The sequence below is a fragment of the Zalophus californianus genome, chromosome 13, assembly GCF_009762305.2.
Source record: "Zalophus californianus isolate mZalCal1 chromosome 13, mZalCal1.pri.v2, whole genome shotgun sequence".
Classification (NCBI taxonomy): Eukaryota; Metazoa; Chordata; class Mammalia; order Carnivora; family Otariidae; genus Zalophus; species Zalophus californianus.
Window position 1 is genome coordinate 33,251,162 of NC_045607.1, and position 27,703 is coordinate 33,278,864.

Sequence of the window (27,703 nt, forward strand, 5' to 3'; positions counted from 1 at the left end):
TTTACCAAAGAGGAATGTGTTTATTTCACTTAAATTCTTAAAAATACTTTTTTGGCAGTTGACACATAAAATGTCCTAATGTAAAAAAATTCATTAAAAAGAAAAGAAAAGCATGAAAAAACAGACCCAAAATGTTAAGATTTTATTTACAAAGCTTCTTTGTTGTACAGAAAGTAAAAATGCTGTTACAGTCTCGGTGTAACTGGTAGCCACAGACAGCCGGCTCCCCAATCACAGCTCTCCACGCTACAGCAAGTCTGACATGAAAACCTAACAATGCTTACAATTTTGTTGGGGTGAAGTCCCCAAGCTTGGTGGTGAATTTCCAAGAGGGGCTAAATGGAGGAAGGTGGAATGTCACAGGAACTATTCTTTGGCTCTTTGGGTGGGTGGGTGTCCTGGGGTTTGTATCACAGCTACCTTTTTTTTTTTTTTTTCCAACAGCTACCAAATCCATATGAGCAGTCCAACCAATACTGAACAGTTCTTTCTTTCCAAGTTATTTGGGGTCTTAATCATCTTCTCCTTCATCATCTGTTTCTCTCTTCCTCTTTTCACCTTTCCCACTTTCTTCCTCTTCTGCACAATAACAAAAATTCACTTTTGAGACAATCAGAAAGGTATTTGCCTAAGTTATTGCTAATGGAAGTAACAACAATGAACTTTTTGACGGTTGGGAGATTGTAAAAAAAAAAAAAAAATGTAAGCTTGATTAGATTGGTAGGTTGCTGATTTTAAGAGGTATTAACTAAAAAGCATAAATAGCAACCATTGAATGAAGAGCAAAATGCACAGCAGCATCTCAAATAACAGCAAGTTAACCCAGTTTTCTCCATTCATTTTTAACTTCTCTCTTTAAGTTGACTCAAATTGTAGCAAGTGAATATTAACTCAGAAGGTATTTCTTAGAATCCTTAGGTATTTGAGCCAAGAATACCTATACATCATCCTGTTTTTTCCAACTAGTAAAAATTCATCGCTATGTCAATGAAATTACCTAAACGTGCAGGATGTTCCAAAAAGCTCCCTAAAGGCAGGTACTGATCCCTGCCTATTGTTGTACTAGTGTAAATTTAGTCCAGTGCCTGGCACAGAGAGCAGACGCTGAGAAAGCATGAACCAATGGAAAGCAGAGCAAAAAATCTGGTACTCTGAAACCCACACAGGTGTGAGAATCTATACTTCTAATGACTAACAAATAAATAGATGTTTCATTGGTTTTGTTTGTGGTAGGGAAAAGAAATAACAGTAATGAAGTTGGAAAGGTGCTATTATTACATTCTGCCAAAGTTATGATCCAGTTATTAAGATTTTAGTGAAAGAATTCCCAAACGAGAAATCTCATGTGTGGCAGTAATCCGAATGATGGTGTCTAAAAACACAACAAGTGTGTGACCAAGCGCAGCCTCCTGTCTGCACACGGGCATTACTGCCAGAGAGCAGGAGGTTTCACCAGCCTGGGCGCACCGACAGTGCTACGGAAGCGCCTGTGAAGGCCACGGGGGCAAAGGGAATTTTATTTTGTTCGCTGTAGTTTCAAATTCTAAATTAATGGACTTTCCCCATGATTTTTAACTGAGGAGGACCTAAGTGCATGCGTCAGACCCACCTTCATCTTCATCTTCATCCTCATCGTCTTCATCTTCATCAACTTCTCCATCATGTCCAAATTCTTCTTCCTAAAGAAATAGCGAGTGCTATTGGATTAATTTGCCAACTTGAGAAGTACAGAGAAAAAGATAATTTGCCACTAAATGCAACAATTCATCAAGGAGAAAACTTTTAGTATATTATCTTTATCTACTTTAATGTCCTGAAATCTGTTCATTTTTCTGAATAAGCTTCAATTAAAATTTTCTTTAAAAACTGCTTCTCAGAAGTAAGCATTTTATTTGCCAGACATGTTTAATTAGCATAACAATTTATAACGGATAATTCGAGAAATGATTTTAAAATCTTGAATTTCAGAAGAGAATTTTCTAAATGCCCATTCTCATAAATAGCTTCTTTCAAGAACTTAACTTCATTAAACGCCTATGAGATTACACAAATTGCTCAGCTTTACTTTTGTACTACGAAGCAATGTGCTTTTTGATGACATCTCATTTTCTTTGCCTGTTTTCACAATTTCCTTTGAGGTTTCTCAGAGTCAGGTCACTCCTTTCTCCTGTCCTTCTGTGGCATTCAGTTCCTCAGAGATACTGTATCACTGGGTGTCCCGTAAACGAGACTACATGCTCTTTCAAGACAGAACCACATTCTGGGTCAACTTTGCATCCCCAACTCTTTAAAACAGCAGGCATAGGATATATTCACTGAATTAAGCTGAACATACGAGAACAAGTTCAGACTTGGTAAACATACCCTTCCCTTCAACACAACCAAGGGCAGACATGCCAACAGCTCTCAACACTTCCAGTTTTCCCACCCTATGGAAAGGACACTCAACTCATTACTTCCCCCCAATAAGCTAAAGGGTCAAAACACCTGCAGAGCCAAGCAGTGTGTCTAATTAGCATTCTGTAAGCATTCTGCTTAGTACTTACTGAAAGGGGGACAAGAATTACATCAATCAAACCGTTACTAGTCTATTTACAAGTGTACTACTTTCATCAGAAGCCCTTTCTTTTCTTTCTTTTTTTTTTAAGATTTTTTTATTTATTTGACAGAGAGAGCACAAGCAGAGGGAGAGAGAGGGAGAAGCAGGCTCCCTGCTGAGCAAGGAGCCCAATGTGGGACTCGATCCCAGGACCCTGGGATCATGACCCGGGCTGAAGGCAGCCGCTTAACCAACTGAGCCACCCAGGCGTCCCTTCTTTCCTTTTTCTTAAAAAACAAAAAAAATCCTAAAAACACCCCTCCACGTTTTAACTACCAAGAGGAAACAGCAGCAGTTACACCAACCTCCCCACTGACGTCGTCTTCATCCTCTTCCCCTTCCACATCTTCGTCTTCGTCTTCATCCTCTTCGTCGTCAAACTCTTCCTCCTCACCATCCTCATCCTCCTCGTCCTCCTCATCTTCTCCTTCTGAAACAGTCCAAAGGAATTCACTAAACACCCTCGACGGCCCACAAGGCACACCTGCCAAGGTGCCGGCGTGCTTTAAGTCTGCCCATGAGACAAACGCTGGGCTACACCGATGCCGAGGAATCCCACGCACCACGCCTGCCCCCTTTCTTGCAGGCAGCTGCAACTCAGTCCCTTTGTCTAGCAGAGCCCTTCATATCTGGAGGCCAGGAGTCCTGATGGACTAGCTGTACAACAGTTACTGATGAAAGGACAGGATTCCTGGGATTTGCTTCAAAATAAGGAAGGGGAAGTGGGTAGGAGTGTGTACGTATAACGTAAGATCAGCCATGAACCAGTAATTTTTTTTTTTTTTAAGATTTTATTTATTTATTTGACAGAGAAAGAGACAGACACAGAGAGAGCACAAGCAGGGGGAGCAGGAGAGGGAGAGGGAGAAGCAGGATCTCTCTTGAGCAGGGAGCCCGATGTGGGACTCGATCCCAGGACCCTGAGACCATGACCTGAGCCGAAGGCAGATGCTTAACGACTGAGCCACCCAGGCGCCGCATGAACCAGTAACTGCTGAAGCTCAGTAATGGGAATATGAAGTTAGTTTTACTATTATTTCTATCTTTGTCTATGTCTGAAATTTTCCATAATAAAAAGTTATCACCCCTGCCCAATAAATAAATAACAATGAGCTCCTTCTCTGAGGTAAGGGTACCACCACAAAGCCAGATACCAGATGAGGAACCTGAGAAACCCTCATAAGCCTGTGATGGGAGGGTCAGGGTGGGTGGGGAACAAGAAGCAGGTTGAAAGGCACCTGCAACCTCTGTGTCTCCACTCGATCTGGTGCAGGCCTGGAGGCAAGTGGTTCTTACCTTTCCTGGTCCTGGAACCTGGGTGCTGTCTGGCTTCCTATTCTCTGCATGCTCTTCCCTTTCTTTTCTGCCTGGCTAACACTGATTCAAACCTTTGGGTCTCAGTTAAACATCACTTCCTCAGGCAGACTCGCCAGACCTCCTAATCCCAGCTCATACGCTCACACACGAGCACCTGATACTTCTCTATTATCACACGCTTTACTCACTTGTGATTACTTAACATTTCTCAGTAGACCGTAATGACCAAGAGGACAGGGACCATGTCTGGTTTTTACTTTCAAAACTATATTCCATAGTGCCTGCCACATAACAAATGCTCAAACTTGTTGCTTGACTGATACTCCCTCTCAGGAGCTGCTCTCCTCACTCTCCAAGGAATTTCCTTATAGCCTCTTGCACACATGGCCATTCGACCTGTTTAAGGTGAACTTAAACAGACGACAAGAGGCACAAGGGTTTTCAGGACTACCTGAGAACCTTCAGTGAAGGGCGTAAGTGATGTGTACACCATCCTACCTCCCCTATTTTGCCTTGTCTCAAATCTGCTGTAAATTTGCGAAGATGCTACCACTGTATTACACCATTAATTGCACCCAAGCTGCCTGATGTTTTCCTCCTCTACTTTTCTTAACTATTTGTTTTGTGTATTTTCATCTTTAAAGAAAAGGTATTTAAAATAATGCTTCAAATACAGTAATACCACAAATTCCAGCAACATCAGGAATTCTAGGAGAGTAACTTCTCTTCGTGCTGACTTCCTCTAAGCTCTGCTTCCTCTAAGCCACTAGAGAGGCGAGAAACTATTTATCCTGAGTGGCTCAAGAGTCAGTGAGTCACAGTGCAAGGAGAGCACAAGCCCATCAGAAAAGCTATTTTATTTACATTTGGATATAATGGACATGTACCTAGTATCTATGAAGTGCTAAGCCTTGTGAATAAAGATGAAACAGACCATTCCTACCCAAGAAGATCATCATAGCATAGTTGAAAGGGACAAGAATAGCAGAGTGACAGGTTATGAAAGAGGTAAGCGAGGAGGTGCTTTAGCATGCACAAGGAACCTAACCTAGCTCACGGGCATCAGGAAATGCAATCTGGAAGTGTTGACAAAGCTGAGTTTGTAAGGATTAAGTCAGACAGTACCCAAGAATGGGGAGTAACGAATAAGGCAGGGAGACATGAGATGATGGTCCTCTTACTAAACTGTAAGCCACAAATATTTCAATGTGTGAGGGCACAGTCTCCAAATTTAAGGCTAACCATTTTTATTTTGAATCATTTGAAGGCTTCAATGTCCCAAGATTAAATAGAGGTTCCAGTTCCAAATTTAATGGAAATGTCTATACACATGGATAGTCATTATTGTTCTCAATAGCAAGAATATTCAAGAGCTTATCATGACCTTTGATAGGCAGAAATTAGGTTCAGTGCACGTCACCCCCACTTACCTTCATCCTCCTCTTCTTCATCCACACCATCCACCTCCGCATCTGAGTCAGGGGCTTCCCGATCCTCCCGATCGTAGCCATCCAGGTAGGTCAGCTGGGGCAGGAGCTTGAAGACACTCTCTCGGTAGTCATTCAGGTTAGTAACCTCACAGTTAAACAGATCCAGGCTTTTCAGATATTCCAACTTTTTCTGAAGAAAAGGATTAAGAAACAAAATTCCTAAACCAAAGGAACATAAGCAACAAAACCCATCTGCCGAAGAGGTAAAATTCTAGGCTCTTTATTCATTTAGCTGCTACCAACGCAGCTTTATACACAGGAAAACATTTCAAGTCCTTTGCAACCTTTATAATAGGTCACTAGATCTCAGATTCTATAATCTACCTTCTACATCTACCTTCTCAGAGAACTGTCTTTTTCTGGCAGCACGAGTTTTAAGAAAAATGAGTTTGAAAAAATATTTATTAAAACGGAATCTTTTCACAGTATGAGACAATTCAAACAGAATTTTAATAAATTTGGTTCCAAACTACATTTTAACATTCAAGTAATCAAATGGCCAACAAGAACTTGCTGGATATCAAGCCTAGTCTTCAATGCTCTGGGGTGGCAGGATGGGGAAAAAAATTCATTCAATTAATCAATGCAATCAATCTTGAAGTACTTGAGATTTCTATTCAAAGACACAGATGTGAAACACTAGAGAATGGCATATAATAAAAGCAAGAAGTGTAGTGATAAGAGTTATTCTCCAGGAAGAGAGGAGTCAGTACAGACTGGGGAAAAGGAACGGGCACTCGAGAGTTGAAACTTGAGGAGAGAAATAGTCTTTTTTTAATTTGGGGGAAAGGATCAACACCATTACCAGACCTTTCTGATATAAATTTCTTCTGACTTTACCAGACCCTGAAATTTTGTTGCAATACCTCATTTGTTTAGAACTTTGATTTAATCTATCTAAAATACAGAATACAAAATAGCTGGTATCTAAAAGCTTGGGCTGAGGAAAGTTTTCTGAGTAGCCAAAGTGGGTAAGAAAATGTCCATGTATTTTACTCAGAGGTTCATTTGTTATTACAACTGTGTACTAGTATTTCAATCCCAGCTCTTGTAAGTAGTGACTAAGGGTGAAAGGAGACACTGGGAGGGCAGAGGCAGTCTATTACAGGCAAGTAGAAGAGAGCAGCAGGAAGTCACAGCAGACCCTCTCAGGAAGGAGAAGCGAACACAAAACATCAAGTAGTATGTAGCCTGGTGCCCTCTAGAATAGGGTCAATGAGCCTGGAGGGCAGAGGACATACAGCTTCATAAATGTCACTTTTAAGCGTTCTGAATCAGGAGAAAAAGCTTGGTATTCTCTGAGAAAGTAGTACTAAAACAAACAAACAAACAAAATTAAGAGGATCTCTGCATGAAGTTGCAAAAAATAAACACTGTTCAAAGGCTTTGATGCTTTATTGGGAAAACTATTTCAACATTCACAAGCACCCAGAAAGAAATGCAGATGAAAAAAACCTTGTCTTCAGGACTTGAGGTATCTTAGTGATTCAGGACAGTTACAAAATGGCTTAAAAATCTTTACCCTAAAGCAGGGCTTGTCAAAAGACGACTGGCCCATCCTGGCCCACTGCCTGTTTCTGTAAAATAAGTTTTATTCTAACATAGCCACTTCATTTGTTTATGTACTATGTACAGCTTCTTTTGTCCTAGAATAATGGCAAAAGTGAGTAGCTGCGACAGACCATATGGCCTACAAAGCCTAAAACATCATGTGGCCCTGCAGAGGAAGGGTTGCTGACCCCTGCACTTACAGAATCTTCATCTTCCTGGTCAAAGAAGAGGTTCCCACACTTGTTTTATTTGTACTGAGCAGCCCTTGGGAACAGAGAGCCAGGCAGGGAACACAGAGCAGGGTTAGAGCAACAGGCAAATGCACTCCTCAAAACACCAATGTACAGTGATCCAAGAGTCTGGGGATCAAATAATGTGCTTATGTAAGTTAGTCCCCTGAGGTCTTAAGAAAGCCGTCCCCAGCCCTTCTAATCATAGGGAGAGCCGCTTTTATGTTGTGTAGCTTTCAGATTAGGTTCCCCACTGGGCAGGCCCTGACCTCCAAAAGCCCAGGTAGGACTTCTTGCCAAAGAGGGAAAAAATGTTGAAATACCACCCCAGACAACTAGCTGGCACCCTGGGAACTCTTTTCTCTTCTACAAAAGGTTGTCTCTATACCAGCTAAGATACGACCACAAGTAAATTTAGGCAGCTTTCCCAAAGTCTAAAAATTCTTCACTCAAGGGAATGAGCCATTTACTTCTCAAAATTATTCCCTAGGAACGGATGCACAAAAATGCATACAACCCCTGATCTTTCACACTCTACAGTGCCTCAAGCCCCTTCTCTAGTTCCATCTCCTGTCACAGTACACAGGGCCTCCAAGGCCCACCTATTTCTGAAACTCCATGAATCTGTGAGATTTTGGCTACTTCCTGAGAAAAGAACCCATTATGAATAATTCAAACATGCCAAACAGTAGGCTAGAAAATGAAGTGAAAGCAAATAAACAACAAAATTCCAAGTAACTGTAGTACTCTACAACTGTTAAGTAATAAAATTGTGCTTTAAGGCCCAAAATACACTACCCACAGATTATTCAGGACCCCAATGTAATGTGTAAATACTGCTAAAAAAACAAAAACCCCCCCCCAAAAAAACAAGAAACAAACAAACAAAAAAAGCCCAAAAATCAGAATGCTACCACACCAGAAATGTGGCCTAAAACTAATAGGCTAGCCATAATACACATTAAACATTTTATTAACAATAATTTTGCTTGCCTTCTTAGAATTTAGAAGGGCTTTGGGGGATGGTTTGGATGGCCCAGGTCTCTTAAAAAAGGTGTCCAAGGAAGTTTGGATTGATGCCTTCTTTGTCTCTCGATTAATATCCCTGTAGCAAGCAGAGGCATTCACAATCATTGCAATGACTGTAAGAACTGGGCTCAAAGTAGACGGTGTTCAAAATGTACGTGGTTAATGAGGATGAGGATGGTGTTCCCACTGAAGAATACTTTCAGAAGACAAAATGGACCCAACATTCCCCCCTTCACCTTCTCCTACAGTTTTATTTTATTCCAAGATAAAACTTCAGGAGACCTACCTAGCACCCCCAGGCATCTGAACAGCAAGTTCAGGAGAATGGTGGGAAGTCAAGCCTTTCCAGATGGCCCTGGGTGTGCAGCACTGTGGCTCTGTCACTGGCCTAGCCAGGTGTGTGACTCTGGACAAGGGATTCGGACTCTCCCAAGCCTCAGCTTCCTCATGCATAAAACAAGGGCCATGTTATTTCTTATTCTCTTTGTAAAAATGTTTTTTAAGGATTACTAATGAAATAGCATACCTAAAGCATCTACTACAGTGTATGGTATGTAGCAGATCCTCCAAAAATGGTAAATACAACAATGATTATTTCCCACTCTTCACTGTTCTGGGGGACCTAGACTTTCACTGCCTCCAAAGGGCCCTCATACATCGCTGACCAGGTCAGTAACGCCCAAAAAAAACAACTCCCATATAACATTTGCTTCTGCTCTGCCTGTGTGTGCTACGACATGGACAAAGGCTTCTGGTGAAACACCAAAGAGGACTGGGGTTGCCACAAGAATTAGGCAACAGCCAGTGATCCAGCAATGGGAGGGTACTGCGTGGCACTCTGTTCTAGAAAAAAGGGGTTCGTATGCTCACAGTGACCCTGAATCGACAGGCCTATCATAGACACATAAACAATAAAGAAAGGTTCAGGGTAGCCTGTCTAGCTGGGAGACACCAGCACTCAATTTAGTGCTCCTGTTGGAATTCCCAGTTTAATGTCAATTTGGATATGGAATAAATACAAAGGCAAAAATAACAGGTCCCGAGGGCAGTCGAAAGAATGGTAGTTGGATTTGAATCTCTACTTTGCCATTTATCCTGTGGTCACTGAGTAATTATTTAAGCTCTCTGAACTTGGTTTCCTCATCTCTAAAAGGCGGACAGTCATTCTCTTTTCTCTGGGTTACAGGAGGATACAATGGGCCAATGTTAATGTCCTTGAATACAGCAAAACTCACTAATGTTTGCTTAAACACTGGAAATGGGGACTGGGTTAGAGGAAATGAATAGAACTAGTAAAAAGGAAGCAGCCCAAGTATCTGGGTGTACCTATAACGGAACAAAGGGGCAAATTCAAGAAGCAAAGGTGAGAAACAGGCTCCCAGCATTTGAGAAATAGGAGCTAACCGTGGTCCACTCAATGAAACATAAAAATAAAAGGACTCAATAAAAGGTGATTTAACCTACATTGGAGCAGAGCCTTAATTATTGATTAGGAGGAAAAAGATGCTATAATTCTGGCAGGAACTCCTCTTTGTTAGAAGAAGTCACAATTTAACTCTATCTTCCCTAGAAATATCGACAGAGCATTCTGTATAAGTTAGGTGAAACCCCAATATTTTAATGTACTGTGACACCAGAAAAGATAACGATAGCAGAGAAAGATGCCTTATCCTCTTGGGTTTTGCTCTTCTGGATCCTGAGACTCCTCAATATCTGCTTGCAAAACCCTCTCCCAATTAATGTTTGCGAGATAAGTCAAACGGAAACACTGACTTCATGTATACGTAAAAACAGAAAGAAACCATAGGTTTCTTTGGATAGTGTGAAACAAGTTGGGAGTTCCAGGAGCTTATTAAAATGGAATTCAGTCTAAATGCCAAATTTATAGAATGTCATAGTTAGACAAATCAGTCACTTAACAATCTTGAATTCATAGCACCTTCCAGGTGGCAGCCACACAGAACAGCCTGGGAGGCTGCCCCACACTTTACATTAACCTCTCCCTCCAGCTCTTTTCTGCCCTACAACTTCCACGTGGACTGGACCCCCACTAGCACAGCTTCCCAACTTACAGAGCAAAGTTAAGTGCACTACCTTATTTTATTTTCAGAACTCCTAAGTAAAGTAAGGCAAAGCTTATTATCCTCCCTGCTTCATAAGTGAGGAAACTGAGGCCCAGAGAGAAGAAGCAATTTGCCCAAGGTCACACAGTAAGCCTGTAACCCAATTGGCACTTAACTTTTTACAGCTTATCCCATTATGAAGACTGAGGATTTTGGGGTTCCCATGTAAAACTTAAGGCAACAGTGATCCAGCTGGGGCACAAGATCAATTAGAAGACCTAAAACTAACTGGAGCTGTCCTTGGACTGTTCCATCTGCAATTCAGGTATGCCATCCAGTATGAACAGCTTTTTCTGTAAAAGTATGAAAGTACAGAATAGCCTGGCCAGTTTGAGGAAAAAAATTTAAGATAATTATTTAAGTCTATGGTCAATATATGAAAGTTAAAAAGGACAAAAAAAGAAAAGAATTCCCCATTGAAGGAAACCACCACAGTATCAGGCAGGGAGAGAAAAGCCACAGGAACACATAACTAGAGAGGCCCTGATCTTTAAAACTTCTATAGAAAGTATTATAATAAAAACCACCACCTTCTTAATCAATTATTATTTCCAAGCATTTCCCTCACTACAAAGAAATATGAAAATGAAAATGACCAATAAGTCCTGGTTTCCAAGTTCTCACTTACTTACCAAAGGTTCCAAGGTGCTGATATCTTTCAGTTTATTTCCACTTAAGTTTAGATGTGTAAGATTTGGAAGTTTTTCTGCTAACATGTCCAGACCTCCAAAGATTCTATTGTCACTGAGCTCAAGCTGCAAGAGAACATACAACATACAAATACACAGAGAAACACTTATCACCAAGGTGTTATAAGTAGCAAATACAATTCTTAAATACTTATCAAAATCAAATAATATCTGTTCCTATTAGGGCATGTTTGTTCATTTTGTTTGATTAAAACCAGGTAAGTAGTTTACAGATCCCAAGAACATTTCAAGGCAGGAGGAGAAATAGGATGGGTAAGAGCTGCATTTCCTTAACCAGCTGCTAATTAAATAGTTTGCTCAAGATCTGGCCCCTAACATCTGTGAAACCGTTTTCTAACCTAAAAAGTGGGTCAAGACAAATTAGAATTCTTTGAGAAGTTGCAATAGTCTATACCTGCCAGGAAGGGTAAATGGTCTGTGCATTCTAAGCAGCTTATTCCGTGTGCCAAACAAAGCTCACTATGCCCACTTGAAACCTGTTCTGGTTCTGTATAGTTCTGACACACTGGAAGGTTCTCTACCTGGAAGCCACCAGGGAGTGTTGCTCCAAAGGCTACAGGAATGGCACAGGTCCCAAAGCAAGAGGCTCCATGACCTCAGGAAAGTGAGTGGGGAAACAGCTTCAGGGTTGGTGAAACCAACTCCCCAGAGGCCCTTTCTTGCATAAACCTGGCACTAGCCTTTATGAGAACCTACTCTTAATTTCTTAGTGGCAGGTCAAGTAGCACAGCAAGTCGTGTGCCGATGAAGGAATGAGCCTTCACGGAGGAATGAGAATCTGAAGTGAAGAAACTGGAGCCGGAAAAATTAGACAGTCGAGAGCATATAATTCAAACTCTTCATTTTGCAGATGAAAAAACTCAGGCCACAGAACTGGTTTCACTTCTCTAGTTTAAGTGCAACAACAATGGCAACCAAATCTAACTCTTACATAGTAAGTGCCAGGCACTGTTCGAAACACTAGAAATGTATGAGCTTATTTGCTCTTACAACAACCCTATGGGATAGGTAGAATTATTACCTGCATTTACAGATGAGGACAATGAATTATAACTCTATGACTTGCCCTAGATCACACAACAGTTACAGAGGTGATCAAGGACTTGAAGCCAGGCAGACTAGCTTCAGAAAAACTCGCCCTTCCCACTATGCTATGTACTCAGAATAGCATGAAAACTTCATGTAATTTAGTCTTTGGCATGCAATGAAATGAACTACATGATGCAGAACAGAGGAACTTTTAAAAACTTGAATATTTGTTGAAAGAATGAGTTTAAAAAACAACTCAAGTCCTACTTAGGTGTTACTAAATATTTCAGAAGAGGAAACACAACATTTCAAAACTTTTTTTCCTTCCCATGAGATATTCCAAATTATCTAGTCATGCTCTAGATTTATAAATACAACCCTATGGGTGTCTGGGTGGCCCAGTTGGTTTAAGTGTCTGCCTCTGGCTCAGGTCATGATCCCAGGGTCCTGGGATGGAGCCAGAGTTGGGCCCCCGCTCAGCAGGGAGTCTGCTTCTCCCTCTTCTTCTGCCCCACCCCCAGCCCGTGCTCTCTCACTCTTCTCTCAAATAAAAAATCCTTAAAAAAAAAAATACAAGTCTATCAATAAAGACTCAAGTGTCAGCTTTATTAAGATTTCAGTAAATCAAAACAAAAACAGAGACCACTTCCCATTTTCCTTGACTGGTTAGACTATCACACATATATAATATTCGTATCCTTTCAACATGAATATCTTAGGGAATAGAGACAGCAAGGCAATCTGCTAAAGCATTTAATGGCATATTTATTTTGAAATGAAATCAATGTGTAAATTTAGGAAACCTGTGATATTTACACACTAAAAATTCTTTCAGAATCTGTTTCTTTTTTAAAAAACAATCTATGCTCCAGGGTAGGAAGAAAATAAAGTCTGTATCAGTTGTGAGAATGTCTTATCTGCCTTTAAGTTTGATTTGTAGATCTCTCCACTCCTCCCTAACTCTGCAAGTGATTAACAAGGCTTCAGAAGGATTTGATAAAGCCTTTATATAGATGGTCACGGATTCACTTCTCTCCTATGTCTGATAGTACAGACCATAATAAATCAGGAAAATGTATCAGGATGCTAGGAAAAGAGAACACGAAATACAGTAGGATCATACTAGCATCAAGTTTATGCAGACACATGCTAGAAAGCCATCAGTTGTTTAATGGGGTTAATCAGAGCTCCCAGTGTCACCAATAACCCATGTAAATATAAAAGGATTACACTTGAACCTCTAAAGTAGATGCTTAGCAGAAGAAAGGGAACAATATACTAATTTAAATATAACAGGATTATTCTTTCTGATAGGAAGCTAAGTTATCTGAAACTCATGAGGACTGCCTAAGCATTTATTACCTAAATAAGGTCATGAATAAAAAAAGCTTCTGGTTTTTACTTCATGTACTTAACCCATAACTATCTCCTCTCAGGACTCAAGCAAGCTACAGAACAGCCTACCTGCATTTTGCCTAAATCTGATTACAGATTTCTATGTGTAGCTTTAGATAAAAGTTCTGCCTAAATTCCCTAATAAAGTAAACACCAAAACAGTGGAAAAGTCTGCAATAGTTACACATACTTTTCATGATGTAATAGAAAAAGTACTGGCTTAGGAAATAGGAGGTATGGGCTCTAGTTCTGGCTCTAGTACTAACTTTTTTTGTTAAGTGTGGCTTTAGGCAAATCACTGTACCTTGCTGGGTCTATTGCTATGCCTATAAAGCAAGGGACTAGGCTGGAAGATTCGAGCAAAGTTTCTTCCAATTTGACATTCTGGAGCTCTGAGACAGTTACATGTGCAAGGACATGAGAACACATTTTTCTTGAGGGTTTTTAATTGGTAGTGTGGAGGGTGATTTATAATTAGACCAATAAAGTACTAACAATGAGCCATCAGCTAGGATGGGAAATACAGTCGCTTTGTTACAGTGAACTCTTGCAGTCACAACCACATTTTAAACTTTCTAGTCATTAAGAATTACACAATGGGTTTGAATTATCACAGACTACACACCTGAAAAGTCTTTACTGAAACTCACCCTTAACCAACAAACATAGAACACGAAGAGTGGGAGGCACCTGTGGTTCCTAAACCAGAGCATACTAAGAAAAAAACACAGCTAACATTATAACATATAGCAATTAACCAGTAACAGCTTAGTCACAAAATAATTATTTTTCATAACTACTATTTATTGAGCATCCAACATGTATTATTTCTAACCATCACAGCAATTGTGTAAGGCTAGGTGATATCACCAGTTTACAGGTGAGGAAATTGAGCCTTAGAGAGATTAAGTAACCTGCAGAAGATCATCCATCAGGGAACTGGTAGAGCTGGAATTCAATCCCATATATGCCCAGGTCCAAAGGCCACTTGCTTCCTGCTACACTAACTGCTTCCTTACAGGTAAAATCACGTATGTTTCCCCTTCTCAGGATGTTCTCTTTTACTGCTAAAGAAAAAAGTACTTACCTTTTTCAATTTAGGTAGTTTGGGGAGATTTGAAACTGAAATCAAGCCTACATTTATTAAACTGAGGAACTCTAAGTTCACAAATTCGGCTGTCAAGCCCTCAATTTTCCCATCATTTGATTTGCAATTATCCAGGACAAGTTCTCGAACCTGTGGATGACAAAGGGAAAAAAAGAAAAAAATAAGCTTTCAGAACCATACATAAAACAAAGAACAAAGCAAAACCTACAACCATAAACACCCAACAAAAACATCCACATACAGGGGCAGCCTCTACTTAGACCTAGATTACAGTTATAAATAAATGAAAAATGATTAAGCCTTTAGTAACAACATGCCAATAGATATCAAGGATGGGATTTTACACCATGGTATAAAGATTTAAACTCTTTACTTCCCAGAGACAGAACAAGAGTTCTTAAAATATAAGTGAAGAAACTATACCCCCTTATTCCTTTTCCCAAGTCTGTTCCCCAAGAGGGGGGCTTTAACTATAAAAGCAGAGAAAACACCCCCACCCCCATCCCCATCCCACTGGCTGAGTCTCTCTCAAGGCCCAGGGGACTGACACAAGAAAAAGAGGAAAACTTTACTTTGCCTATCAAATCCCTGAGAGATTTTGGCAACAGTATACATTTTCACTTTTGGTTTTATTAATCTTTACTAAGATAATCAGAAGGGGTCAAGATGCAAGAGGCCTTAATTCAAAACAAAGATCAATCTGGGTTACATGTGAAAGATATTTCCAGGGGAGAAAACTGTTAAATTAGGTTCCGTTTTCAGGCCATAAAATCTCCTTTGTGGGTTCTGAAATTCAGAATTCCAATCCATCCAAGGGTATCATATCTGAAGATTTTATTTATTTGTGTTTATTATTTTAAAGTAAGATCTACAACGCAGCATGGGGCTTGAACTCTTGACCCCAAGATCAAGAGTCATATGCTCTACTGACTGAGCCAGCCAGGCGCCCCACAATTTTAAATACTGATCAATTAATAAACAGTCTACTGTCTATCTCCCATGCTAATCCCTACCTTCCATTCTTGCTCTGTGGTCGACTCTGAAACTTGCAACTTTTTAACAAATTTTGGGCAATTTACGGTGATGCAAATTAGAGCTAACGGCCAAAGGCACTCTTGCAGTAAATCTACTATGTTAAATAGCATTAATCGAGCATGTATATGGGAGATCCTCATAGTTCTAAAATGAGAATATGAGCTAATAATGTCTTCATCCTCCCATACAAAATCCAAGGATACTACTCTAGCAACTGTTACCATTACGGAGAATTTACTCATTATTCTTTGCACCACCACACCCTCCCCCCATTTACAGAGAAGGAGACAGATTTAGAGTCAGTGATACCCACAACACCACAACTTCTCACTTGCTTCTTTACTACTTCTCACTACCCTGTCTACTTCCTCCTCCTAAGCCCTGGTTACAGTTAGGATACATGCAGGCCAATTACACCTGTTACTTCTTTCCTTCCTTCATTCCACATTCGTTTACACACCTCTGCCGTTTTCCCCTTTTCTGGAGAAAATCACACCTGAAATCTTAAGGTGTCCAGTGAGGAGGGGTGGGCTCTAGAAACAGATGCCCAAGGTCTTATCCTGGCTCTGCCACTTACAACCTGTGTGACCTCAGAAAAGTCACTTAACCTCTCTGTGCCTCAGTTCCTCATCTGTGAAGGGGAGATAATAGCATTCATGGCATGCAGTTGCAGAGGAGTAGCACCTGGAACATACTAAATGCTGAAAAAAAAAGTAACCTCTGGGGAAAGTGATGAGGGGAACGACAGGACCCTTTGCTGTTTATTCATATCTGTACTGAGCTTTTTATAAGCATGTATTTCTTTTGTATTTTAAAAAAAGTAAAACCAACAAACCATAAAAATAAAGTCAACCAGGGGCACCTGGGTGGCTCAGTCGTTAAGCGTCTGCCTTTGGCTCAGGTCATGATCCCAGGGTCCTGGGATGGAGGCCTGCATCGGGCTCCCTGCTCAACCAGGAGCCTGCTTCTCCCTCTCCCGCTCCCCCTGCTTGTGTTCCCTCTCTCGCTGTCTCTCTGTGTGTCATATAAATAAAATCTTAAAAAAAATAAAGTCAACTGTAATTGCCCACACATCTAATACAGCAATACAACTAAAAGTTCTTATTTGGTTCGGGGGATTTTCTACAACTGTAGCTCACAGAGAATCCAAATTATTATTCAGAATGACACTAATATGCCAAAAGCCAAGTGAGGAGGGACTAGAGTTAGCCATATTGCCTCCCAGCTCACTGGGAGAAATCACCTCTAGGATACTTCTTTCAACTGGTAAAATTCCACTGTAACTAGGGTCATCAAAAACTACCATAAAGGGGTGCCTGGGTGGCTCAGTCGGTTAAGCGGGTGCCTCTGGCTCAGGTCATGATCCCAGGGTCCTGGGATAGATCCCCCCATCAGGTTCGTTGCCCAGTGGGGAGTCTGCTTCTCCCTCTCCTCCTGCTTGTGCTTGCTCTCTCCCTCTAATAAATAAAATCTTAAAAAAAAATTACCATAAAGATTCAAATGTGAACTAAAACAGGTCTGCTGAACCAACAGCAGAATAGGAATTAAGAGGAGAGAATCGGAAGGAAAAAAAAAAAAGATGTTAAATGGTTCAAATCTGCAGGTTTAGTTGCTGGGTATGGAAGATGGAGGGGAAGCTGAAGTCTGGCTTAGAGAAATGGAAGCCATGTAGCTAGAAGGAAATAAGTAGGGAACAGCTTTCCGAGGGGCAGATGTAATGAATACTATGAGGGATATTGAGTTTGAGATTCCCTTGGGATGTCTGGGTCCAAGTATCTCCAGACAACTGGACATGTGGTCCGGGGCGCAGAGGAGAGTTGTCAGTTCTGTATTTGGAGTCCTCAGGGCAGAAAAAAAGAGCGGGAGGAAGGAATCCCCAGGAAGAGGACAAAGGCCAGAGCCCTGGGGAACATGCAAAGACGAGAAGAATCAGGAGTGGCACCGATGGTGAAGCACCGGCTTCAAACACCTGCAAAGGTTTCTGAAATAAGGCACAAGAAGTTATTGAGAAAAGAACTGAAAAAAATTAGAAAACAACTTCAAATGCCCATCAACCAGGGACTCATTTCCAGGATACACTGTGGGATGAAAAATGTGCGGAATAGATTCGCTGTCTTATATATACAGAAAATCTCTCAGGAAGAGAAAGTGAGCGGCTGGGAGACCTTCCTATATAACCTTACTTGGCGGGCACCTGGGTGGCTCAGTCGGTTAAGAGTCTGCCTTCGGCTCAGGCTGGGATCTCAGAGTCCTGGGATCAAGTCCCGTGTCAGGCTCCCTCCCTGCTCAGTGGGGAGTCTGCTTCTCCTTCTGCCCACTCCCCACTCATGCTCTCTCCCTCAAATAAATAAAATCTTAAAAAAAAATCTTATTTAGCATTTCAATGATGATAATATTAATCTATTAAAAGAATAAAGATCTAAAAGTCACCGCTAGACTTCAAGCTTCATGATGGGCAGGGTCATGTCTGTTTCAGTCACCCCTACCCCAGGACGAGAAAGAGCTTTCACAACTGTTAAATGATGAAAACTGGTCACAGGCTTGTCAGAATACTGCCTACGGGTTTGTCAGGACTGTAGGGGATTGAGGAGATGCAGCAATAGAAAACTTGGATATAAAAGAGAACCTCTTTCTGATCACAAGCATTATCACATCAATGCAAGAAGTATGTTTGTCACTGTTAATATTTTGGTATATTAGCTCAGTCTTTCTTTGTATATTTCATAGATAGGTGAAATAAAACTCTATTACTTAGCATACTTTAACAACTCAGTACTTTTAATGGCTAAAGAAATTAGAGTATATGGATATACCACAAATTACAATCCTCCCTGTTGAATATATTTCCAATTTTCCCTTTTATAAATAATGGTATGGTATCTTTTTACACAAAACTTCTGTAATCAGGATTCTTTCCTCACAATCGATTGCTAGGTGAAAGAATAGACACATTTGAGTCTGTTATTGAGTTCCGAGTTCTTTATTTAAAATGGCAACCAACCCCTGTTATTTTTGTGACCTTTTCTTGATATCTGGAAATTTTAGGTATTTGCATTAATTTATCATTTTCTCAAGGATACCGTTTTTACCTTGAGAAAAAAAAAAAAACAACCCCAAAAAAACATGGACAAAAAACAGACAAGCCAAAAAAAAAAACCAGATCACATTAAAAAAGTTGATGTGCAACTACAACAATAAAAACTGCATATTAAAAATGAGATAGATCATCTGCTATGGAGAAAGCCAGGATGGATACAGGTGTAGGTGAGTTTACAAGTGGGAGAGCAAGAAGTTCAGGGAATGCACACCTGAGACCTTTAATAAATTTTCTCCACGAGTAGGAGGCAACAGAATTCACTGGGGTGAGTCAGGCAGAGGACTGTATGGCTCAGCAGAGAAGGCTGAAGTAGTAGTAAAGAAACGTGCCCCACCCCAGCCCCAACAAAGAGCCAGAGGCACAGTAAGAGGATAAGCCCCTGGGGAAAATGCACAGAACAGAGGGGGACTTACTGAAGAAAGCAGAGACCACAGGGTTCCACTTGGGGCTGTGCCCGAGGACAACACGTCTGGAAAGCCAACCCTCAGCAGCCTTCTTCTAGCCCCTATAAAGTTCTAAACAGGAGCACGTGAAAGGTGTTTGCTCTCAGGCACTGCGTCAGCAGCATTTGAGAAAACTAAGCCTTCCCCCTGCCCTATTCCTAGCTATGGAGGGACCCTGACTTGCTTGCAAGGGATAGAACTGTGGGAGACGGGACAGAGGGCAGGGAGTTGGGGGTAGAAAACCCCGTGGCCTCCCAATCTAGTCCCAGAATAAATGAGGGATTCTAATCAAGAAAAAATGGCCCCAGGGCGCCTGGGTGGCTCAGATGGTTAAGCGTCTGCCTTCAGCTCAGGTCATGATCCCAGAGTCCTGGGATTGAGCCCCGCTTCGGGCTCCCTGCTCAGCGGGGAGCCTGCTTCTCCCTCTGCCTCTCTCTCTCTCTCATGAATAAATAAATAAAATCTTAAAAAAAAAAAATGGCCCGTTTCTCCTTATGTTCCAAATCCTCACAGAGCTACTATCTAAGGAGATAAGGTTGGGCAGGCATTTGTACATTTATTTGTGTGTACAACTCAGGGAGCTATTTAGTCCAAGAAAAAGTTAGGTGGCCTTCTGCTTGAAGATAGATAGTTTAACTTTAGAGACCAAATTTACTCTTCATCCTTCATTTTCCAATTAAACCAGATTTTTTTTCAAATATGAATTCAAGGTAAATACTTAAAAACTAAAAATCACATTATTTCCTATTTAACTCTTGTTTTTGTTTTCTGCAACTATCAGAAAAGCAATACTATTTTCTACTACTTTTTAACCAAAAAATCTGAGAAATATACTGTAGTCAAGTTATGGGGATTGGTGCTAAGAGCCACAGACAAAATCAAGCAATTTTCCTTTGATCCTCTCCAACTTGCTCTCACCTTCCACTCCCCTGGCTACTCAAATCAATTTTACCTAACTGGTTTGGAACTGGTTGGGTGATTTTCCCAATTAGAATGGTTATAATTGTTAGAGGGGGAAATTTATGGAGGAATTATAGATCATTTTGAATTATCAATTCCTTTAGTTAAATTAGAAAAGTAATGCATGGTTATTGCAGTTAAGTGAAATAATCCAAAAATGTAGAAAAAGCAACTCCTGCCATCTTTGTCAACTTTCATTCTTCTGAGTTAACGGATGTTCAAACCTTCCACCTTACCATTATTTTAAAATAATGTTTTCAAAATGACAGAACAAATTTATATTAATGGTTCTCAATTGTATTTAGGTGACAGGACTATCAGCATTAAAGAAGGAAACACCCATATCCTATTGGTGGGTAGGTAAAGAAAGCAACCATTCTAAACAATTTGACAGAAGACAGGTTCACATTACAAGATGGTCATTTCAGTACTATTTAAAATGGCAAAAAGCCTTCTAACCACCCCCATAAATTATGATCTATGCAGACATTAACAACCAGACTGCAAAACAATAGTGACACAGAGAGATAAAGTTTACTGTATTTATATAAACATATGCATTAATAAAATTTGAATTTGGAGAAAATTAAATATATAAATATACTATATACCCCAATGTCTAGATGGTAGAAATCACCCACCCACCCAATCCTATTTTATTTTTGTTTATCTACATATACTATTTTTGGCTTACCTGTACCTATTTTTTCCTTCAATTTAGATATAATACTTAAAAAATGAAAAAACCAATTAGTTGCTATGCAATTAGAATATCCCATTATGCTAAAAATTACATTAATAGACACAAGATGACAAAAGTTGAGGAAAAAATTTTAAAAGGTATAAAGTAGAGGAAACTGAAAAGTGTCTCCTAAGACTACTCTTACTTATAGGGGAGGAGTGCCTAGTCTAGCACACAGCCCACCAGAGTCCCACAGAGGCATCCACTGAACCACAGGAATTGCCTGGCTTTCTAAATGAATGAAAAACTCAAACAGCTACCATCAAAGCTGGCTGTCCCTGGACGCATAGTTAATACGGTGCTCATAACAGAGTGCCATATTTGGTGCAATGGAAGGATGAGAGCCTCACATAAAGAACAGCTATTTTTTTCCATTTTGGAATATAACTAAATTATATCTCACTAGCCCCTATCAGTGTCTCATTTCAAAATCTGAAAATACCACCAATTTCTGTGATGTATGTGGTGTGTTCTAGCACTACACAATTTGTTCTCAGTGAACTGACAACACAATATTTTGTATAAAATATTTACTCTTGCCTATATTCTAAAATGGTGATCTCCATTCTTTATGTAGATTTTTAAATGCCATCTTAGGCATTTTCCACTATGAGAACACACCTGATATTAAGAGCTGTTTTGGTCTTAGAAAAAAGCCTGAAATACACATTTCTTTGCAAGTCCCCTCTTAAATGTGCATACTTGCGTTTATAAGGAATAAAAATATAGTAATAGGTGAACTGAACCTATTATCTTGGTCTCGCATACACTGGCCAAGGAACACAAGAAGGTAAAAGTGTTACCAGGGTCATCTTCACACCTCAAAATAAAAACAAAAAAGCCACACACACAATAAAAGCCCATCTGGTCTTAAAAAAAAAAAATTACAAAAAACATTTGTGAACCTCTACCCTCCTCCAACACTTAGTTCTCACTTGATGGCATTAAGTCAATCATGGAATGCATGTACGCATTTAAGAGCCTCCTGTCCATACTCTAAATCCGAAAAAAAGGTTTTCTTTTCCCAAATGACAAGTCTGCAGGATCCCAGAGGCCAAGCCTACTCTCTAACAGCTGGCCCCACAAACATAAGGAGCCATGTGACTGAGTTTGGTTTTAAAGGAGTCCTCTTCCGACAACTTTTCATTTGCCTCAAGGATGATTCTTTTGTGCAAAATATTATTTAGCTTTTTAAGAATGTCCTTCAAAACCTACAGCATTTTTTCCCTGGAAAGCCTTCAATTTAAGATCAAAGCTTTCCTCTCTTAACCTAACTCTTGGGGCGCCTGGGTGGCTCAGTCGGTAAGCATCTGCCTTTGGCTCAGGTCATGATCCCAGGGTCCCGGGTTCGAGGCCCGCAGCATCGGGGCTCGCTGCTCAGAGGGAGGCCTGCTTCTCCCTCTCCCACTCCCCCTGCTTGTGTTCCCTCTCTGTCAAATAAATAAAATCTTAAAAAAAAAAAACAACCCAAAAAACCTAACTCTTGCTGTCTCAGTCTCCTCCTCAGGGCTCCCAGGGGAGCCTTTCTTCACCTATCCCCCAACCTTAGCAGGCTTCCAGGACGCAACCAAAACCTCTAAATTGCACCAGTACAATAGATACCACCGGGTTCTTAGGCTCCAGGATGGAAGGGATTGCTGTCTAGTTCACCCTGCTTTTCCAGACCCTGCCATAACTGCTGGTACTCAAATATTTATTTAATAAACCAGTGGATTGCTGTAGGCTAGTGCTGTCCAGTAACAGTAGCCACTAGTCGCCTGATAGTGCAACTGAAAACTGACTTTTAATTTAACGTTCATGAAACAATCACATGACTGACCTGTCTTTGGCAAGAGCGTAAGACCTAAGTTGATTTTACTTGAAAAGTTAACACCTGGTCCTATTTTATTTAAGTATTTCTGAAAATATCCTGGTTACTGCATATGTGAAAAAATTCCATACAGTGAGAACATCAGCCCAGTTGTGCTTCCCAGAGGGAGCAACATTGCTCTTACCGACTACTTTAAAGTACTTTAGTTTTCGCACAAAGAATTGAAATTTTAGATTTTAAAGCGCCTTGAAGATCCACGTGCATACTTTTGGAAATTTTGGCTAAATTTACTCCACATTCTATTGACTTGCAGCTACGCAGCAATAATGCAAAGGTCTGAAGTTAACAACTCCTCAAAATGAGAACACAACTCTTCAAGTTTTAGGGTGCGAAAAGGCTTAACCATTCAATACACTAGCACGTGGCCGACACAAAATGTCTGACTGTGGACGGATGGGACTGCTGTGGTCGAACCTCAACCTGAAAACCCAGGGGACCAAGTGGAGACACCCACCCCTCCGGTCCTCCAGGGATGCGCGGGGCGCTTCTCCCCGTACCCCATTTGTGGGGACACCAGGAGAACGCAGGTGGATGAATTTCCACAAGTTGGCAACTTGTTACCCACAGCTACCTGACTGCACGAAGCGCGCCCATCGCTCGACTGGGGCAGGGTGAGAGGGCTTCCCCTGGGCTTCCCCACGGTGAGGGAACGCCACTCACCCGAGGCCCGGGTCTGGCGGAGGCGCGGCCACCCTGCGCGGGCGCCGGGGAACATGGCCCCGCGCCCGGCAGCACAGAGGGTAGGGATGGAGAAGAAAGAGGCGATTCTCAAAGGCCCGCCCGCCGCTCACGCAGCCGCCGCGGCGAGTGACGGCCTCCCTGGAGCACGTGCGGGGGCAGAGGCCGCCGAGACCGCGCGGCCCGGGAGCCCAGCCGAGGCCCGCCCGTACCCCCGGCGCCTGGCCCGGGCGGAGGCGGCCGCCTGGCGTTGCCCTTTTAAGAAGGGGGGAGGGGGACGGCGGCGCTCCCGAAGAGGAATCGAGCCGGAGGAGTCGGCGGCGGCCGCAGCGCGCGGCTCCCGCCAATGCCAGCCGAGCCCCGGCGAGGCGGGCGCAAAACAAGCCACGGGCTCGGCCCGGCAGCGGTGGCCCGAACCCACAGGCCGGCATACGCGGCGGAGGGAGACGAGCGCCCGCCAACATGGCGCTGTGTCGGACCGTGGCGCGCCCCGGCTGGCGCGAGGAGCCGCAGCCCGCCCACACCGAGGGGCCAGACTCCGGGCAGGGGCCCCGGGCTCCGCCGCCACGGCGCGGAGGAAAGGCGAAGCCGCCACCGCCACAACGGCTGGCCTGGGCCGACCGGGGCGCGCCTTGAGAGCCCGGGAGTGGGAAAGGCCCGGAGGACGAAAGGGGAACGAGAGAAATGGGGGAAAAAGTTTTATTTTTAGGCTTGAAAAATTGGCGGGAACCGCGTCCTTTTTTCAAACTTGGCTTCGGGAGGGGCGGCGGTTGCGCCACCTCCGCGGCCCGGCTCGCCCCTCCCCCGCTCCGCGCGCCAGGCCGCGCCCGCCCAAGCCCCCCGGCGCGCGAAGGGGGCTCCTCGCCCCCCTCGGAGGCCGACAGCCGCCTCCTCACCCCACGGCCCCTGCCCTCGGCCCCGCCGGCGCCAACCGCGAGGCCCGACTGGAGGAGTCCCCGCCCCGCCCGAGCCCCTTCCGCGACCGGCCCGGGGCGCGCGGAGCCCCGGCGGGCCGGGCCCCGGCTGGCCGCGCGGCTCCTCGGCAGGCCCCGGCCTCCGCCCGGCCGCGCATCTCAAGAGGCTGCAAACATGGCTCCCAGCGTTACACAACCCCCTCCTCCCTCCCTCGCCGCCGGCCACATGCACACGCGCTCCTCCGAAAGAGGACCCCGGCCGGCGAGGAGCTCAAAGTTTGCTTTCCCCCACCCCACCGCCTTCCCCAGACGGCCGCGGGGGCCCTCGGACGCCAAAGAGTTAATCCCCGCGCGCTCGCTCCCCCCCCCCACGCCCGCCCGCCCGCCCGCCCGCCCGCCCGCCTTCCCCGTCCGAGCCCGCGAGCTGCGCCCTTCTCCGAGCCGGGGCCGGCGAACCCGCGGCCCGGGCCCCGCAGGTGGCCACCATTACATGCAAGTCATCGGGGGGGTGGGGGTACTGGGGGTAGAGGGCGCCCGACGGGGGTTCTACTTACAGCTGCCGGGGTCCGGTTCCTCAGCTCCAGGTGGATCCTCCTCTTCATGTCCATGTTTCCCTCTTCCCCCCTCTTCAAACTTAACTTTCCGCGGCGGGGGCGGAGGGGGGAGAGGCGTCCCGGCCTGCGCAGCGAGGGCCGTCGGAAGGGGTCTGCTGGCGGTAGAGGCCGGCGGCGCGGTCCCAGGCGGCTGGCGGCGTGCGGGCTGGCGAGCGGAGCCCCCCGGAGCCAAGTTACTCACGGGAGCGGAGAGAAACCATGGAGGGAAAAGGGGGCTGGAGCGCAGCGCTGGTCTCACTACCGCCGCCCCCGGCCGCGGCCCCGCACTGCGCTTAAACCGGCGACGCGGCGCGGGCGGCTGCTCGGCTCGACTCGGCCCCGCGCGGCGCTGCTCGGCTCGGCGGCCGCGGCTGCACCAAGGACGGGGCGGGGAGACGCGCGGCGGGAGGGGCGGAGGCCGGAGGGGGGGCGGGGGTAAAGGCGCAGCCCGGGGGACTGGAGCGACTTCCTCCCTCCCTCTGACTGCACGTGGGGTGGCTGATGTAAGACCTTGCTCGGGGGGCTTCCCCGCCCGCTGCCGAGCCGAGACCCCCGGGCCCCACCTCGCCGCGCTTGGAGGCGGGTCACCGGCCCGCGCTTGGACGTTTGCTCGGAGGGCTGCGGGGAGCCGTAAGGCCAAGTCCGTTCTCGGAGGCTCGACCAAGCCAGCCCGACGCCCGCTAAGTCGGGAGACGTGAGGGGAGCGCGGGACTGGGGGTCGCCTTCCGCTCCCTCACGCAGTTCGAGGCCAACAACCCGAACTCCGCGCTCCATGGCCGGGCCGGGGAGGGCAGTGCTGCGAGGACCCCCCGTCGGGGGCGGAATCGCTGCCGGCCCGCGTCGTACCGCGTGGCACCGGGCGGAGTCGGCCTTCGCGGCCTGCGGGCACCGGACAACCCCGGCCGCCCACTGGAGCCACAGAGGGGCCGAGTGTCCCCGAGCTTAAGAGAATCTCCGTGGGTTTTTTTCTAACATTTAAATATAGGCTAGCAAGGCAGCAATTAGCATTTCTAATGGGATCTCGGAGTTTTACAGTTTTCCCGCAGACTTTTATCTCATTTATTCCTCAGGGCACCCCTGTGAGGTGTGTAAATTATCTGTGGGCTCTGTTTCGGCGAAGCTTGGCAGGTAGCCGTTGTAATGGTCTGGCTCGGAGAACAACCACTCTGAGAGCCAGGGTTAGAGCCCTAAGTTTGCCGACCTCCGGGGAGTCACGTAAGGGTGTATTAAGCTTAAAATAAGTATGTCATGTGTCAAATCAGATGCCATCTTCATAGAGGCTCCAAAGATTGAGAACAACTTATGAATAGAGAAAAACTGCACAATTGTATGCAATAACCTAAGGTTTTCTTGAGGCGAAGAAAGACTCCCCATTTTACCTGAGTTCATTTAGTGGCAAACAAAACCGTCTATAGCAATTTTTTAAATATCCAGTTAAAATTTCAAAGCAAAAGAAAGTTTTAGAAGCATTTTGGGAAAAGGCAAAAACTTGACGTTGTTTTTCGAGTCTTGTATTTAAAATGTTAGTCTTGGGCGCCTGGGTGGCTCAGTTGGTTAGGCAGCTGCCTTCGGCTCAGGTCATGGTCCTGGAGTCCTGGGATCAAGTCCCACATCGGGCTCCCTGCTCAGCAGTGAGTCTGCTTCTCCCTCTGACCCTCTTGCCTCTCGTGCTCTCTGGCTCTCATTCTCTCTCTCAAGTAAATAAAATCTTTAAAAAAAATAAAATGTTAGTCTTAGCCTACATCACTGTGATGGGAAAATGGTGAATAAAGTGGTCTTCACGATGTCACAGGAGGTCTGTAAATATAAGGTTATGAGATCCACAAGGCCATGAGATAAACGCTTTTATGAAAAACTAGCAAATCAGTTACATGAGCTAAGGGGCAATTACCGAGCCATCCGCTTTTAGGGTTTGAATATATTTTCTCATTTAATCTTCAGACAACCCTGTGAAGTAGATTGTACTTTATTCATTTTACAGATGAGGATCTGAAGCACAGGGTCCTTAAGCTGCATGGCCAACAAGAGGTGGAGCTAAAACTTAAACCCAGATGGGTCTGACTCTAAAGCCTGCCATCTTGTCTGCTACACCATCAGTCTAACTAGAATGCAGTCATAGCTTGAGGCCTGCTTTGGTACAGTAGATTGAGAGCAATTGTAGAGGGCCTTTAATACCAAACAGAGCACGCAGGTGCCATCTTGCAGGTAAAGGAGAGATGCTGAAGGAGCCTGGAACATGGTAGCTCTGTGCTAGACAGAGTGGTAGCCTGGTGGCTGGTGGGGGAGGTGGTATTGATCCTTAGGAAGAAAAGGGGCAAATCATGAGATTCTGTCCTCTTTCTATAACCAACCCGAGGGTATGAAGGACTCTTTCCCCATGATACATAGCTCACAGGATAAATGTCTGTTTTATAAGATTAAGCTACAAAGTAATTAATAAACATAGCCACAATGTGCAAGCAAATAAAAAGAAAGCAAAAGAGCCAAAGGAGGAGAGACTACAAGCCCGGTACTGTCCCTTCTGACACAGCCGGTGCTGGTATGCACCTCTGTGAACAAAGAGCATGTGTTCCAGTGACATGCTTCTTTGTCAGGGGCTTCACTGCCAGAGGCATAAATAACACAGGCAGAACAGGGTGTGTCTCAGTGCCCTGCCAACATCTTCCACTGGACTGTCAGTCCACAGGCCTGAAGGGGCTGTTGTCATAGTGCCCTGGTTTTGAATGTTGCTGTACTTAAGTGCATCTGGGTGTGAAAAAGAAGTAGAATATATCATTGTATCTAATCCAC

The 27,703-nt window shown here is 44.0% G+C and overlaps 1 protein-coding gene across 1 annotated transcript; it reads right to left on the reverse strand.

Annotated features, from left to right (window-relative positions):
* Positions 1-25,256, reverse strand: ANP32B (acidic nuclear phosphoprotein 32 family member B). The gene is made up of 7 exons (XM_027616563.2): positions 24,875-25,256; positions 14,561-14,710; positions 10,972-11,094; positions 5,347-5,536; positions 2,905-3,029; positions 1,610-1,679; positions 1-579 (listed from the first exon to the last, which is right to left on the reverse strand). Exons 1-7 carry the CDS (start codon positions 24,926-24,928, stop codon positions 512-514), a joined length of 780 nt encoding a protein of 259 aa, XP_027472364.1. The 5' UTR covers positions 24,929-25,256; the 3' UTR covers positions 1-511.
* Positions 25,257-27,703: the final 2,447 nt, after the last annotated feature.